The sequence below is a fragment of the Leptopilina heterotoma genome, unplaced genomic scaffold (assembly GCF_015476425.1).
Source record: "Leptopilina heterotoma isolate Lh14 unplaced genomic scaffold, ASM1547642v1 Lhet_22, whole genome shotgun sequence".
NCBI classification, from domain to species: Eukaryota; Metazoa; Arthropoda; class Insecta; order Hymenoptera; family Figitidae; genus Leptopilina; species Leptopilina heterotoma.
The window spans coordinates 997,473-1,014,045 of record NW_025110937.1 but is presented as its reverse complement, the minus strand read 5'-3'; the positions used below and the strand labels follow the sequence as shown (position 1 = coordinate 1,014,045).

The following is a 16,573-nucleotide window of genomic DNA, read 5'->3' as shown; positions in this document are numbered from 1 at the left end:
ATTAAAATTGTCTAAAATATTTTTGTGCATTTTTACAACTTGCAGTTTAATGAAATAAAAAAAGCTTTAAAGAAATTTATAAATTTAATAAAAGAAAAAAATAATTAAAGAAAAATAGCGAACAAAGTAAAGTCAAGTTTTGGTATGATAAAGATTTGAAATTTTTGATTCTTTGTGTCAAATGATTTAAAAGAATTTACTTATAAGTAAAATTGATACTTATTTAATATCATTTAGTTCGTCGATAAATGTCCTGCATTTTTTCTTGAGAACTTTAACAGCTTCGACAAATAAAATAGATGATGGAAGCGCTCCAACGGATTCAATTGTGACTGTAAAAATGAAAACTATTTATGAAAAAAAACTTATTAATTATAAATTATTTTTTTTTAAAATTAATTAAATTAATTTTTAAAAGTAATTAAATTAATTTTTACAAGTAATTAAATTAATTTTAAAAATGTATTATTAGCAAATTAATTAAATTACAAAACTTACAAATAAAATGATTTGGTTCACGATCCAGCAAGACACAATCTTTCAAATCCTTATGTCGTTCAACATTACGAGAACAGCTATCATAACGAGAATTTACCACTTTAGCTTCCGTTTCATTTGATTCATTTTTCACAATTTCAATCACACCTGGACTGAAGCAATTTTTCAGTTTCTCAGCCATTTCCCCTTTCACAGGAGTGAGCAAAGTGATTTTTTGCATTAGTCTATAAAATGCAGTTGCTGAAGGAAAAAAAAGCATTTCTTTTGTGAATAATAATTTTCTATTATTACTTTGATTATTTTATGAAAAAAAAATATATATATTTTTAAACTTCTAAACATACAAACGGGAGAAAATTTTGCGTGATCCTTGCCAATTCCTTTCACAGCCTCCATAATAATGTCTATCTCGTGACCAGGATTTAATTTATTTAGCAAAATGTCCTTATGAATAACTCCAACTTGTTCCTCGCCTCTTGGAAAAATTTCCAATTGTCTGCCGATAGGAAGCCATTTTATATCTTTGCTGTATACTGAAAAAGAAATTTTTAGTTGCATGAATCAAATAAATTAAATTAATTAAACGAATTTCGCAATTTTGAAAAATTTATATTCTTAAAGTAAATAAATAAATTAAATTAAAAAAATTAATGAAATAAATAAATATAAATACCTTTGTGATTAATATACATTGCATCGAGTGATTGAGATTCTTTCGATGCTCGTTTATTGAGAGTACACGAAACTTTTAATTCAAATCTCAAGGTATCTTGATCACTAACTGTATTGTCTGCATCATCTTCTCTGGACCGATATTCGAATAATCGAGGATCTGCTAAAAGTGGCACAAGACCTAGTCTAGAATGATAAAATAAACATTTTTATTAGAAAAGAATTTTCCTGGTCAAAACTTTTCAAAAATTTTAATTTATAATGTAAAATATAACATTGTTTACTATTTTAATTTTTCACACCATTATTTTTAAAACCAGTAAGAATATTACATTTTTTACTCGATATAAATTTTAATTTTATAAATATATTGAGTAGTTTTTTTTACCTATGTGAGAGTACTTCCTCTTGCATTATACTGTCATAATTCTTAATGAAAATCTTATCAATTGCAATTGAAGCCACTTCACTGATAAGAATTCGTCGAATTGTATTCACTAACGAAGTTTGACAATTAATTAAATCAAATTCCAAATTCATTTGATCTTCCGACTCTTTTACTATTTTAATCTTGAATATCTAGAATTTGAGAAGAATATTAGATGCAAAATCTGAATTAAATTATAATTAGAAAAAAAAATAAAAGAAAAGTCACAAAACGATGAAACAGAATTAAATGTCAAATATAAAATCGAAGAAATAAATTCGAATAAAGAAATTCTTTATTAAAATAAAGAAGAATTTCGTAAATTTAAACAAATACTTAACAAATACCTCTTTAAATTGTTTAAAACTCCAGGATTCATTGTTTATTTTCAATTCTTCAAATTTGAATTTAAATTCCGAGGATTCTGAATCCATTGTACTTTTTTTTAAATTAAAGATATAACTTTTCGCAAAGCGTTTTTCTTCTATACTTGTAAATAACGATTGTTTTTCCTCTTCAGGAAATAAAAAAACTTTAAACGATTTTTCCACTTTGCAGTATTATCAGTATTGTTTACAAAATGTTTGTTTACATCTGGAAGTGTGTGAAGTTAGCGCCGCAATAATTCGCAGGTGCAACACGATTTGTGCGGCTAAATTCACACAGTTAGTCCGACACTCCGACAGGGGCACAAAAGTTATAAAACTTTGACAGTTACAGTAAAAATTAAAAGAAAAAGGCAACAAAAAGGTTTCAAAAACTTCTCAAGATGTGTAAAAGTAAACTCTTATGAATCATTTGCAATTCTTGATTGTAAATTAACAGGAACATTGAATCAACAGTGAGTATTATTTGCAATTAAGTAGCGAAAACGAAATTTTGAGGTTATGTCACTTTTGTTTATAATTTGCCAATTTTCCTTTTTTTCTCCAATAAATCATTTTTGTTTATACATAAGAACATTTATAATTAAGAAAGAATATCATTACTTTTTCTATTCTTAATTATTCAGGGTGGCCACATGTCAGTAAAGTCAGGGAAACAAGATTTTTGTCAGTAAAGTCAGAAACAAATTTTTCGTCAGTAGTCAGGAAAAAAAATTTTTTGTCAGGAAAATTAAGAAAATTGAGACTTTTTTCGAGTTATTTTCAAAAATTGCGACTTTTTCGACTTATCTTCCAAACATTGCAACAAAATACCATAATTTTCAGTAAAAAAAAAGTGCAAGTTATTTTAATTTTTATAATGCGAAAAATAAAATTTGGTGCTGTAAAATTGAATTGAAAATAATTTCATTAATCTTTTTTTGTCTTTTCAGCAGAGAAAAAAATGTATTCATCACCAAGAACTCCAAATTCGAGTTTAAGTGCCGAACTCAGGGATGTTATCAATAAACGAAATATTTTAACAACAAGAACACGAATGAAGGTTCTCAGTGCCCTCGACGAAATGCAAAATCAAACAATAAATCGAAAACGTGAGAGTCTCCGTTCACAGGCAATACAAGAAATTCTCACATCAGAGGTAAAATATTTACGTAATTTAGAAATAATAATGGAATATTTCATGCATCCAATTTATCAAAGACAATTACTGTCTTATTCATCATATACAACATTATTTGAAAATATTGAAACATTATACAACGTGAATGCCGAATTATTAAAGGAATTAAAGCAAGATCCCGAGAATGTTGCCTCGGCATTTTGTAAATTAGCACCATTCTTCAAATTATACTCTGTTTACGCTTATAATTACAAAAGAGCATTAGAATTACTTCAGGAAATACAGGAGACAGATGTTAAGACTTCGGAATTTATTGCCAGTCAAGAAACAAGACCCGAAGTTGCAAATAAATTATCATCACTTTTAATAACACCAATTCAACGTGTACCACGTTATAAACTACTTTTGAAAGAAGTTCTCCGACACACGGCACCAAAGGAGAAAAATTACAACATTCTTCAAGCATCGTTGGCACAAATTGAAAATGTCGCATCACATATTAATTCCCTAGTCGAGGAATACGAGGATACGCAAAAATTACTCGAATTACAAAAACACATCACCGGCTCGGTAAATTTAGTAAAACCGGGAAGAAAGCTAATAAGACAAGGACCATTGATGAAAGTATCGAAAAAGGGGAATTCATCATTTAAACGACATTTTGTTCTTCTCAGCGATACTTTATTGTATTGTAAAGGCGATCCCGAAGCAACGCTAACAGTCTGTTGTCTCCTACCACTAAATAAATGTAAAGTCGAACGTGTATTAAGTAATGGACTATTTCGCATTGTCTGCATGCAAGAGACATTATTTTTATATTCAGAAAATGGTGACAGTGAAGCGTGGATAATATCATTGCAGGAATCGGTTAAAAAATATCTCGATTGTCGACAAACATTAAGAAAGGACAGCAGTTCCCGTATACCGTTACGTGATAAAAATCAATTTCCCTCCGAGAATATATTCACCAGACGTTATAAACGTAAACGAACAGTGGAACAAAATAGTGAATTAATTGAATCGGAAAAGAGGAAAATAATCTATTTGAATCGTGATGAAACCGATGCTTCATCAGAGGGACCATTAAATTGTCTTTTTCCCTGTAAGAAATTAAAAACAACAACAACAAATACAGACGATATGACAATGAACGAGAAAATAAAAATTTGGATGGAGGGTTTAAAATCAAGACAAGTGAATAATAAGGAATCAAATGAGAATGTGAGAAAAAATTCACTTTCAACTGTTGAGGAAAATCAATCGTCAACTGGTTATTCAAATGAGGCATTCAACAGTCATATGGATGAAGAGGATTCTTTAATGATTGAAACGTCAAAAACTTTTAGTGTCAATAGTGAGGAAAATTTAGAGACAAAATTTTGTGCGAAAAAATATAATATTTATTCCGGTAGTAGTTTAACGCGTCAACAACAACAACAACAGAGACGAAGACGTATTTTATCATTTACGAAAATCAGTAATTTTTTAACTAACATGGGAACATCTTTACGAAAATTTTTTCAACGTGCCTAATCTATTTTTAATTTTCTTTTACAATTTTAAACCATTTTTTATAATATTTATATTTTTTTCAATTTCAAATTTTTAATCCATTGACTTTTTTATTTACTTTTTTTTACAGAAGATCAATTTTTTTGGAATAGTTCTAAACATCTGAACTTTCAAATATTTATTTATTTCTTCAAATTTAATTTTTAATAAAAATAATTTTCAGTATCAGTGTAAAAAAAATTTTTTCTAAAAGTAATTAAGTTTTCAATTTTCATTGCAATTAGCAATTTATGAAAATTTTTAATTTGATCATTTCTTTGGGACTTTTTTTAAAAATGTTTTTGGAACTTTATAAAAAGTTTTGTTTTAATATTTCTCGTATATTAAATATTATGTTAAAATAGTCAAGAATGAAATTATTAAGTTAATAAATTAGAATAGAAGTTTTTTTTTCAATTAATGCTACAATTTTATATTGTCGTAACTTAATTTTAATAAGTAATTTATAAAAGCAAAGAAAGACAAAAATACAAAACATCAGTAGCTATAAATATTTTTAGTAAAAGAAATGTTAATAATGGGTATTATTAAAATAAATAATTTTTTAGACTTTGATTGACATGTTTTTTGCTTCTTTTTGCGAAGAATTTAATCAAAAATTTTTGAATATAGATAATTTTTTAATTTTTTGTCATGACAACTACATTAATTAATAATTATATAATTAAAATTGTATTGAAAATCATTTAATTCCTCCGAAGAATATTATTATTTATAAAAATAATTGAATTTTTACATAAAAAAAATTTTATTAAAATTTTTGAAAATAATTAAATTTCTGCTATAAAATTTATTACTTATGTTATAATTGAATTTGTGAGAATAATTTTGTAAAGAAATTTTTTTCTACAAAGATTATAGTTATTTATGAAAATTATTGAATTTTCATTTAAGAAAATATTCATAAAAATATTCCAATTTTTGCAAAGTTGATATTTGAAAATAAAGAATTTTGTGTTTTACGTAATATAAATTTGATTCCAAAACAAATTTCCTTCGTGATTTAAAGAAAATAAATATTTCTTATTTGTTTAGATTATTTAACATTAATAAATTTTGAATTTTTTGAATTTTAGCGCCAAATCGTCAGCGACATCTTTAGTGAGCATTGTAATGCCATTTAAGCGCGCAAGTGCGCACTAGTGGCTAGTGCTTGTAAAGAAGTTCTCAGGATTTAATTTTGAACAAAATTTTTCCGTTTTACTCATTATAATAATAATTAAACAGAATTTTAAAGAATAATAACTTTCTTCAGAAGGCGCGTGGCCTAGGGCCTCATTTATTTTACATCCAAAATTTGTAAATTTTTGTAAGTACAAACTTTTGTATAATTTTCCCTTCTCAAATGTTTCACGCGACAACGTTCAAAATGAATCTATTTTCTATTATTTTAACAATATTTCGATGAATTTGCCTATATTTCTACAGTATTGCTAAGTATTTATTGTCTCTAGTTACTTATTTTTCTAATCCAGTTTACTTTTAATCTAGAGAAATGTCATTTTTTGCGTGAATAAATTTTTTTGAGGTTATGTTCAATTGTCGAAAATTTTCAAAATTGCGCAAGATTGTTTAATTGTATTTTTATATTCGAAAGTAGTTCATATTTTATTGATATAATGAATCAATGTTTGTTATGTTCAATATTATTTGTTTAGTGATGATTTAATGGACTTTTTTTATTTTTGTTTACTGTTTTTAATAACGGACGTTTTAATAAACAAACCTGATAAAAAAAAGTTGGAATAATATTTTTTATTTTCAGAAAATTGAAAAATGTTTGGTCAATCGAGCTTTGGAACGAGTGCAGCACCAGTTTTTGGTGCAAACACATCGCTCTTTAATACAAAACCAGCTGGTACACAACCGGCGACATTATTTGGCAATACAACAGGTGGTAATGTTTCCGCTTTTGGACAACCAGCAACAACACAATCGTCATTTGGCGCATTTGGCAATACAAATACAAATGCAAATTTATTTGGTGCACAACCGGCGGTGAGTACAAATTTATTTGGCACAACATCAACACTCGCATTTGGCCAGGCGAATAAACCATCTGGTTTTGGATTTGGAGCAACAACAAATACAACATTATTTGGACAACCGCAACAAACACCACAGCAAACAACGCCATTTGGCCAGGCAAATAAACCGGCTGGTTTTGGTTTTGGCGCAACACCATCGACAAATCTTTTTGGACAAGCACAACAAACAACGCCATTTGGCCAGACAAACACCGCGGCAAATACGAGTCTGTTTGGTAATGCTGGTGGTTTTGGATCAACAGCAACAGCCGGAAATATGGTTGGAACCTATATTAAATTTACTCCATTCACCGGAACTGATTCAATGATGAAAAATGGAGTGCCACAAACTATTCAGACAAAACATCATTGTATTACTTGCATGAAGGAGTATGAGACGAAATCATTAGAGGAATTGAGATTTGAGGATTATACCGTGGGCAGAAAAGGTGGAGCACAAGGTATTTGTTTTTTTTATTTATTACTAATTTTAACATTGATTTATTGATTTGCTTAACGAAAGAGATCAATAAGTCATGAAAGATAATTTATTTTAACTTTCAGTTCCACTTTAATTTCAATTTTCCCAACTATTGGGAAGAAATTAAAATAATTATCGGGAAGAAAATTACAAAAACATATCTGCTAAATAAAAATTTTATGTTATAAAAGTTCTTTTAAAAAATAATTCCTTTAAAAAATTCTATTTCATAAGACTTATCAAACAAATTTTATTAAAAAAGATTTTATTTAATAAAACTTCTGTTAAATATAATTCTTTTTAATAAAATTTTGTTGATGGTATCAAATTATACCAAAAAATTGGATCAACTTATTATTTAGCCCATATTTTTGGTAACAATTTTTATTATATAATAAAAGGATTGCCACAGGTCAGGGAAATTAGGGAAAAGTTAATACTGAAAAATTAGATTTTTCATAAATATAATTTTTTAAATTATTCCATTCTATTTTTTAATAATAATTAAATTTTTAAAAAAATTTTACTAGAGAATTATCAAATTAGTTGCAATTTTGTGGAATTGAATTAAACATACTTAAAACTTGTATAAGAATTTCATTAAAGAATTAAAAATATTGAATTTTCAAGAAATTAAAATTTAATAATTGATAAATAATTACATTTCATGAAGAGTAACAAACGAATGAATTATAATATTATTTTGAATCTGAAATAATTTAATGATTGCTTAGAATTTTAATAAAATTTCTGATAATAATTAAATTCTTTCGACGAATTCAACTAAAATTGAATTCTTATCAAGAATTTTATTATTTATGAAAACAATTGAATTCTTAAGAGAAATTTTATTAAATATAATTGAATTACTTACTGCAAGAAATGATATTATTTATGTTTTTATGAAAATAATTGAATTCCTGTTAAAAATTTTATTATTCTTGAAAATAATTGAATTTTCGACAAGAATTTTATTAAAATTTTTATTATTTACAAAGATAATTGACTTTTTTAAAGAATTTATAATTTATGAAAACAATTGAATTCTTTTGAGAAATTTTATTGAAAATAATTGAATTCCTGATAAGAATTTTATTATTCTTGAAAATAATTGAATTTTAGACAAGAATTTTGTTAAAATTTTTGTTATTTACGAAGATAATTGAATTCTTCTCAAAAACGTTATTAAAACTTTTTAAAATAATTGAATTCTTTCCAGTAATTTTGATATCTGTGAGAATAATTGAAATCCTTAAATAAATTTTATTGAAAATAATTAAATTCTTGTCAAGAATTGTATTAAATGTATTAAAAATAATTGAATTACTGATTAAAATATTATTATGAATAAATTTAAATAAAATTGCATTAAAAATATTTGAATTCTTTGGAGAAATTTTTGAAAATAATTGAATTTTTGCAAACAATTTTATTAAAATTTTTGAAAATAATTGAATTTTTGTGAAGATTGTTGTTATTTATGAAGATAATTGAATTCTTGTCAAGAATGTTATTTAAATTTTTGAAAATAATTGAATTTCCTCCGAGTAGTTTTGACATCGATGAAAATAATTTAATTCTTTCTAAGGATTTGATCAAAATTTTGGAAAATAATTTAATTTTTTCGATGAATTTTGATTAAAACGTTCGAAAATAATAATTTCGTTAAAAAATTTATAATTTTAGTAATTATAATTATAATTTTTCTTGTCACCTATTTTTCGAAAATAATTCACCAATTTCAAGAAAAAAAGATATTGTGATCCCTGCAATAAGTTTAAGATTAAATATATCGATAAAGTTCCAATTTTTTAAAATTGAATTAATTCAACAGCTCAAACAACGGGACTTTTCGGTGCAGCTGCACAGACATCACCATTTGGAAATGCAAATCCAGTGGCAAGTACATCGTCATCGACTTTCGGCGGTATTGGCGGTGGTTTTGGTGCAACGAGTCAATCGGGTGGAACAAATCTTTTCAATAAGCCAATCACTGGTTTCGGTGCACCAGCCACGACAACAAGTGCATTCGCCTTTAATGCAGCACCATCGACAAATCTCTTCAACACGAATGCACAGCCAAAACCATTCGGCGCTGCAGCTCCGGCAACATTATTCTCCACAGCAACAACAGCTCCAACAGCCACTGGTTTTGGAACAACAACAACCGGCTTTGGATCATTTGGCGCAGCACAACCAAATCAAAGTATCGGACTCTTTAATCAAAATAAATCCGCTTTCACAATGCCAGCATCAACAGCAAGCACTGGTTTTGGTGGTTTCGGTCAACCGACAACAACAAACACTGGTACAAGTTTATTTGGCGCAAAACCTGCGGGAACAACTGGTTTCGGTGCAACGCCAGCGTTTGGCGCAACAACAGCGCCCGCATTCGGACAAACACTCGGCTTTGGAAATCAGCCGAATACAAATACAACACTTTTCAATAATTCCTTCAAACCAGCGGGACAAACAACGGGTTTCAGTTTCAGTAATACAGGAACAACGAACGCACTCGGTACAACAAGTACCCTTAATCTCGGAGGTGGTACATCACTATTCAATCAACAGAAACCGGGCGGTTTATTTGGAACAACGGGAACAACCGGCTTTAATAACACCGGCGCTTTTGGCGCTTCGACCGGTTTTGGTGCCGGCGCATCGACAATGGGACAATTTGGCACCGGTCTCTTGGGCCTCGGTACAAATCAAAATCCCCCAACGAATGGCTCAGTGCCGGTTCATCAGCAAATTTTGGCACTAGTTTCAGCGCCATTTGGCGACTCACCACTGTTGAAGAATCTTCTACCAGCTTCGGGTAAAGCCGAAGAACTCATCAAACCACCGAATCAATTGAATCGAACACTAAATAGCCCCCAGTATAAAGTCACCGCCACGAATAGTTCGCCGAAAATAAAAGCAAAAGTCGTCACTGCTGGGCATTTATCGAAAAAATCCCTATTCGAAGGACTCGAGGAGGAGGATCCATCACTACTCGAGGCTTTTCAACCACGACCGAACGCAAAACGTTTGGTGCTGAGACCAAAGTCGACAATTGTCACACAGGTAGAGGAGAATAGTTTGAATGGTACGGCGGAGAATTTGGCAAGTCCAAGAAATGGCGATAGTCCACAGATCGAATTACCGAATAAGGAGAATGAAAATCAGAGTGGTGGGAATCGGCGATTATCGTCCGATCGTCGTTCGTCGACTTCTTGGCTAAAGTCAACGATTCCGAGAAAGAAGACTGAGGATGATTTAGATGTTCCACAGTCGCCTTTCCGTGGGACGGATATTCAGGAAGAGACGCTCGACAACACGGTTGTTGAACTAAGATCCAGTTCGCAGAACAAACAGTTCGTTTCCCTCTTTATGAAAAATTCGCCCCTTAACGTTTCTCTACAGGAGAAGAGTATCGAGTCAGTGGAACGTGATTCGGAGTCGGAGCGGGAATTGGACGACACTCCGCTTACGGGACAAGTGGAGATTACCCGATTGTGCCAGGTGAAGCTACAACGTGTCGGTTATTACACAATTCCACCTTTGGACAAACTGGACGATTATGTCTGTGGCGAAACTTGTATAGTGCCGAATTTCACCGTCGGACGGAAGGGTTACGGAAATGTCTACTTTCCTGAGTCGTTCGATATTTTCGGTCTCAATTTAGACGAGATTGTTCACTTTCGACACAAGGAGGTGATCATCTATCCGGACGATGACAAAAAACCGGCTATAGGACAGGATTTAAATCGAAAAGCGCAGGTGACATTGGATCGAGTCTGGCCGCACGATAAAACGCGCCACGAGCCTATTACAGATCCACATCGTCTACAGGAGATGAATTACGAAGGAAAGCTCAGGAGAGTTTCCGCTAAGCACGATACACGATTTTTGGAATACAGACCCGAGACCGGAAGTTGGGTGTTCAAGGTTGATCATTTTTCCAAGTACGGCTTGAGCGATTCGGATGATGATGATGAAGAAGTCCAGAATTCGGAGGCTAAGAAACTGAAGATGAAACCACGGAGAAAATCACAGGAGAAAAGTGAGAGTTTGGAAGAGGATTTGTTGAAGAAGGATTTATTGAATACTAACGGTTTGAGGGGTGAATATTTACCGATGGAGTTTTATCAAGGGAAGGAGACGTGTCGATTTGAGAAGACGCAGTCGGCCTTGAGTCCGACTTCGATGTACGCTAGGATTATTGGAACTGATAGTCATAAATTGCAGTTGATGAAGGCGGATTTATTCGAGACGAATGATGAGATGTTTGATGAGGGGGAAAATCGGGAGAAATTGACAATTGACTATCATGCGACAGTGATGGAGCAAATACCGGTGTTGAGATCGAACTTGGCACTTCAGGGTTCTTTTGCTATGGAGACGATTGAGGATCATTTGAAGGATGTGAAGAAACAGGTGGAGGAGATACCGGTGGCGAAGCCGATTTTTAGTAAGGTTCTACCGCTGCCTGTGGTGAGGCCGAAGACGGTGATTTTGAAGTCGAGAACGGAGGTGGTGCCACTGAAAGACTCGGTGATTGATCGTTTACATGCAGGTTGCATTGCGGATCAGGGGATTGTCTTTGGGAGGAAGTTCAAGGCGAGCTGGGGTCCGGGACTGACGTTAATTTCGCTGAGTACGCAGGAGCAGGCTTCGAAGGTGCCTTTGAGGAATTGTGTGAGTCAGTTGGGTTCGTACTTGTCCGGGCGTTTTATGTACGACATGACGTCGACGAGTATTGTGCAGAGGTTGCAAATTCTTGGAGGCACTGGAGCGGAACCGAGTTATTTGCTTTCGTTCAAGGACAGTATTCAGGGACATTTGAGAGTTCAACTGGAGCATTGCATTATGGGTCAGGAGGGCGATTGTCCGGCGATTGGAGCGGCGACGGGAACTTCGGGAGTTTCGGCCCTGCAAGCACACTGCAAGTTGGCGCAGGAATTTGCGAATCAGATCGATGGGACTTTGGAGTGTCAGGTGGAGATTGACAAAATGGCGAAATATGCCAGCGATGTTTGGCGATTGTGCGTCGCTCTTTGGGGAAATCTGCCGGATATTGATTATAAATTTGATGACAAGGAGGGACATAAGAGTGTGATGGTGCGGAAGGAGGCTTTCAGTGAGTGGTTGCAGTCGGTGGTGGAGAAGCCGGTGAAAGCGAGACTTAATGACATTGTCTCCGAGGATAATATAATGTTCGAGCTGCTCTCGGCGAATAAATTGGAAGACGCTTGTTTCCTGGCTAGAAAAGTGGTCGGAGATCATTGTCTGGCTTTGTTGATGTCACAATTGGGAGGCACGACGGCAGTGAGGGAATTGATAAGACAGCAACTCGCTTTGTGGCAAGAGACGGACGTTGATGGTGATTTGTCGATTTATCGACTGAAATTGTTCATGCTGATCGCGGGCGAGCCGTTGATTTGCAGTAAACAGGGGACGATCAACGTTTGTGAGAATCTTGACTGGAAGAGAGCGTTGGCACTACATTTGTGGTATCTCTCGCAGCCGACAGCTTCAATTACTGACGCTTTGGAACTCTATGAGAATGCTTTTAATACGAAACCATCGGAAGTTTATGCCGCTGAGCCACGACCGGATTATTCTCTAGACGATTATGAAATGGAACTGAAGAGTGGAAAAACAATATACGATTTGTGCTTTCATTTGATGAAACTTTATTGTACTGGTAATCATCCGTTGGAGGAGGTGTTGAATCCATTGACACATACGGCAGATCCATTGGATTATCGACTTTGTTGGTTGATGCAACAGATGTTGGTTGGATTGGGTTACACGCATTTATCGGATTACGTGACGGCGCTCACTCATGCTAATTTTGCTGCACAATTGGAAACTTATGATTTGTGGCATTGGGCTATTTTTGTCGTTTTGCATCTACAAGATTCGGGGAGGAGGAAGAGTGCTGTTTTGGATTTATTGGCGAGACACGTGGAATTGGACGAGAATGAGGATTATGTTAAACGAGAGAATTTCTTGTCCGAGGAACTTGGAATACCTTCCATCTGGATCAATCAGGCGAAAGCGGTCAAGGCTTGCGCTTCTAAACGGTATTTATTTTTTTATTTATATATTTTCATTTAAAAAAATACGTAAATTCAATAATTTCAAAGGAAAATTTTCGCAAATCATTGAACGAAAAGTAAATAGAAATTTTGAATTCTAAGCAAACGATCGTTTATTAAATTAGCCAACTCTCCCCTCTGAGGAATTAGCGAAAATTATCTTTTTTGTATAAATTTTCATTTATAAAAATTACCAGAGTGGGAGTGGTTTTTTCAAAATTGTTTATCGGGTTTTTTTGCGTTTGGTTATGTGCTGGCACAATTTTGTTTTTCCATTTTTTGATATATTTTTATTTAATATATTTTAATTGACAAATATTGATAAATATTATTTTTATTTAACGTTAAAATAAATTACAAACTAAACTGTTTGCGCAATTTTTAAATTGTTGACTAGACAATTTTTTTAAAGTGTTTTTGTGCTGGCACAAATTTTTTGAGTTTTGAGAAAAAAAATATAGGTAAGTGGAACAAAATTCGACAATTTTTAGTTTTTATCCCCATGGAAAGTTTTTTTCAAAATTATTTATTATTTATTCATTTCTTTATTTATTTTATTTTTATTTTCTATTCTTTGTTTTATTTTTATTTTTTCTCTATTTATCTATTTTTATTTTTTGTTTATTCATCTATTATTATTTTTTGTTTATTTATCTATTATTACTTTTAATTTATTTATTCTTTTGTTTATTTATTTACTTTATTTTACCCCTTTGTTTAGAAAGACAAACAGGTAAAATAACGCATTTGAAAAACACTTTTTTATTGATTTATTTTTAAAATAATATTGTTTATATTGACTTATCTTTTTCTTAGAAAAATTCAACATTTGTACGTAGTGATTGTCAATACTTTGAAAAAAATTAAATCTTTTTTTCAATATTTGAAAAAAAGAAAAAATTTTGTTGTATACAAAATTAATATTCTAGTTTCTCGTTTGTTTTTTGTAAGTATTTTTAGGTAAAATAATTGAGAGAAAAATGAATTACTTTAATTTTTAATAATTAATTTAGTAATAGAAAATTATTTTAATTAATTAATTATTCTTTTTACAGATATGGAGAAGCTGCTTGGTATTTAACTCAAGCTGAGCAATGGAATAAAGCACATGAAATTATAATTGAACATCTTGCAGCCGATGCAATTATAAATGGTAATTTCTTTTTTCATTTCAACTGAAGATTTTGAAAAAAATAATTTAATCCTAATTTAATAATCATAATCTCGTATCTAGTGTTTAATAATAAATTACTAAGTAATTAATTAATTTAAGGATATAATTAAAAAAATTTTTCGCCTTTAAAAGTAAGTATTCTTTATAGAAAAACTTTTGTTTATTCTTTAGTTTTTGAACTTTACAATTGACTTTAAATTTTAATTTAATTCTTTGATACTTTTTCTTTTTAAAAAAAATTGTTGTAACTATTTTATTTTTTTGCAGAAAATTATGACTATCTTAAATCACTTTTGACACCCTTGATTCAAGAGGAATGTAATAATATTATCAGCGGTTGGGCACATCAAGGTCAACTTTTATGGGACTACATTGAAGTTACTAATGAAATAAACATTCTTTTGCAAACACCAGATTGTAACGAAATTGGTTATAAACTGGAACTTCTTCAGCCGCAGTTGACTTCTCTCTGTGCAAAAATTAGTTTATTTCCATGTCCCACCGCAAAACACAGGTGTGCAAACATTTATTTTTCATTTTAGAAACAATTTCGATATTTTTCTATATTTATGAATTTACTAACCAATATTTTGTTTATTTTAAGTTTTCCTATTTTAATATTATTTATTATTTTAATTTTATTTATTACTTTTATTTTATTTACTACTGTAATTTTATTTTATTGTTATTTTTATTATTTTTTATTAATATTTTTTTATTACAATTATTTTTTATTACTACTATTATTTTTTATTACAATTTTTTTTTATTACTATTATTTTTTATTGCTATTATTTTTTCTTAATCTTCTTTTTTATTAATCTTTTTTAATTTTCAAATTTAAAGAATAAATTTTTCGTTCCTCAGACTGTGCCAAGCAGAGATAGCGAAAAGAACTCTTCAATTGGCCAGAAGTTTATTGATGTTACAATCAAACGATAGTAAATTAACAGGAAAAGTTTTGGTACATTTAATTTCACAACTACCATTACCAGAAGATTATACACAGCAGGAGCTTCGACCAATTATAAATATTTACGCCGCCGAAGTAGTACACTAAACCTAGAGAAGAAAACAAAAAAATGAACGACAAAATATTTTCCTTTTTTAAAAATTATATAAAAATTTAACTATTTCAGTTTATGACGAATTATTTCCGAATAGCATTAATAATGCTAGTAAATCGTCTATTCTAATTTATTTTAAACAAAATTTCAAAAAAAGGAAGGAAAAAGAAAAAACAAAAAACAATGATCAATTTAAAAATATGGAGACAAAAAAAGTAGAATAAGTAGAAATTTGTTTTCCTTTGAAACTAAAAAAAAAGAAATGTTTCTAAAGACAAATAAGAAAAAAGCTAGGCAATTTTTCTGGTTTAGTATTTGTATTAAAAAAAGAAGAAAAAAAAAACAAGTAACAAAAAAGTCTCTTACATATTATTAAAATATTGTTTACTTTGAATCTAGATTAAGTTGTGTAATCATAATTTGAATCTTTAATTAAGTTGTGTAATAATTAGAATTTTTAATAAGTTATGTAATGATCCTAAGTATGGTTTTAATATCGTACAATTATTTGTTGACGATCTTCGAATCACTTTGTTAGACTTCATCTCTTTTTTTTATATTTTTATATAGGAGAAAATCGTGTAAAAGTTTGTGGAGAAAAATGTACAGAAGAAATATCCATCAGTTCTAGGGAAAGTTCTTTTTGACAGTTGTAAATTTATCATTAAATTTTTTTTTCGTTTTTTTTTTGTTAGAAAATAAAATCACATTATTTTGTACGATTAGAATTTTAAAACTGTACTTTTAGATATTTTCTATGTATATTGTAATTATGGATTTGTTTCCAGATTTTTTGTTCTAAAAATGTAAGAAGAAAAAATCAATTTTTGAACGAGCGAAAAACATTCTAAATAAAGGCAATTATTACAGTAATTATTGTTTTTTCAATCGAAATAATTCTCTAGTTAATTTTTTATTTATTTATTTACAAGATTTGCAATTTTATTTATTTTTCTTTTTGCAATTTTCTTTTTTTCTATATTTGATAAATTATTTGTAATTTTCGCGCGGAAATTCAAAATCAGTAGTACTGGGGGGTGAAAGAAGAAGAAATCCCCTATAT

The 16,573-nt window shown here is 30.3% G+C and overlaps 3 protein-coding genes across 4 annotated transcripts; 2 read left to right on the top strand and 1 right to left on the bottom strand.

The window, feature by feature from the left end:
- Positions 1 to 91: 91 nt before the first annotated feature.
- LOC122502036 (DNA-directed RNA polymerases I and III subunit RPAC1-like) lies at positions 92 to 2,185 on the bottom strand. Its single transcript, XM_043611889.1, has 6 exons — positions 1,945 to 2,185; positions 1,559 to 1,749; positions 1,172 to 1,356; positions 843 to 1,031; positions 499 to 738; positions 92 to 332 (listed from the first exon to the last, which is right to left on the bottom strand). Exons 1-6 carry the CDS (start codon positions 2,029 to 2,031, stop codon positions 220 to 222), a joined length of 1,005 nt encoding a protein of 334 aa, XP_043467824.1. The 5' UTR covers positions 2,032 to 2,185; the 3' UTR covers positions 92 to 219.
- Positions 2,186 to 2,265: 80 nt separating this feature from the next.
- Positions 2,266 to 4,702, top strand: LOC122502035 (FYVE, RhoGEF and PH domain-containing protein 4-like). 2 transcript variants are annotated; one of them, XM_043611888.1, is made up of 2 exons: positions 2,266 to 2,438; positions 2,919 to 4,702. In XM_043611888.1, the coding sequence occupies exon 2, from the start codon at positions 2,927 to 2,929 to the stop codon at positions 4,634 to 4,636; it is 1,710 nt and encodes a 569-aa protein (XP_043467823.1). In that variant the 5' UTR covers positions 2,266 to 2,438; positions 2,919 to 2,926; the 3' UTR covers positions 4,637 to 4,702. The 2 variants fall into 2 exon arrangements, with proteins under 2 accessions (XP_043467823.1, XP_043467822.1); XM_043611887.1 differs by having other exon boundaries at positions 2,916 to 4,702.
- Positions 4,703 to 5,806: 1,104 nt separating this feature from the next.
- LOC122502024 (nuclear pore complex protein Nup98-Nup96) lies at positions 5,807 to 16,383 on the top strand. The gene is made up of 6 exons (XM_043611869.1): positions 5,807 to 5,984; positions 6,441 to 7,163; positions 9,018 to 13,254; positions 14,325 to 14,422; positions 14,711 to 14,957; positions 15,311 to 16,383. The coding sequence occupies exons 2-6, from the start codon at positions 6,452 to 6,454 to the stop codon at positions 15,501 to 15,503; spliced, it is 5,487 nt and encodes a 1,828-aa protein (XP_043467804.1). The 5' UTR covers positions 5,807 to 5,984; positions 6,441 to 6,451; the 3' UTR covers positions 15,504 to 16,383.
- Positions 16,384 to 16,573: the final 190 nt, after the last annotated feature.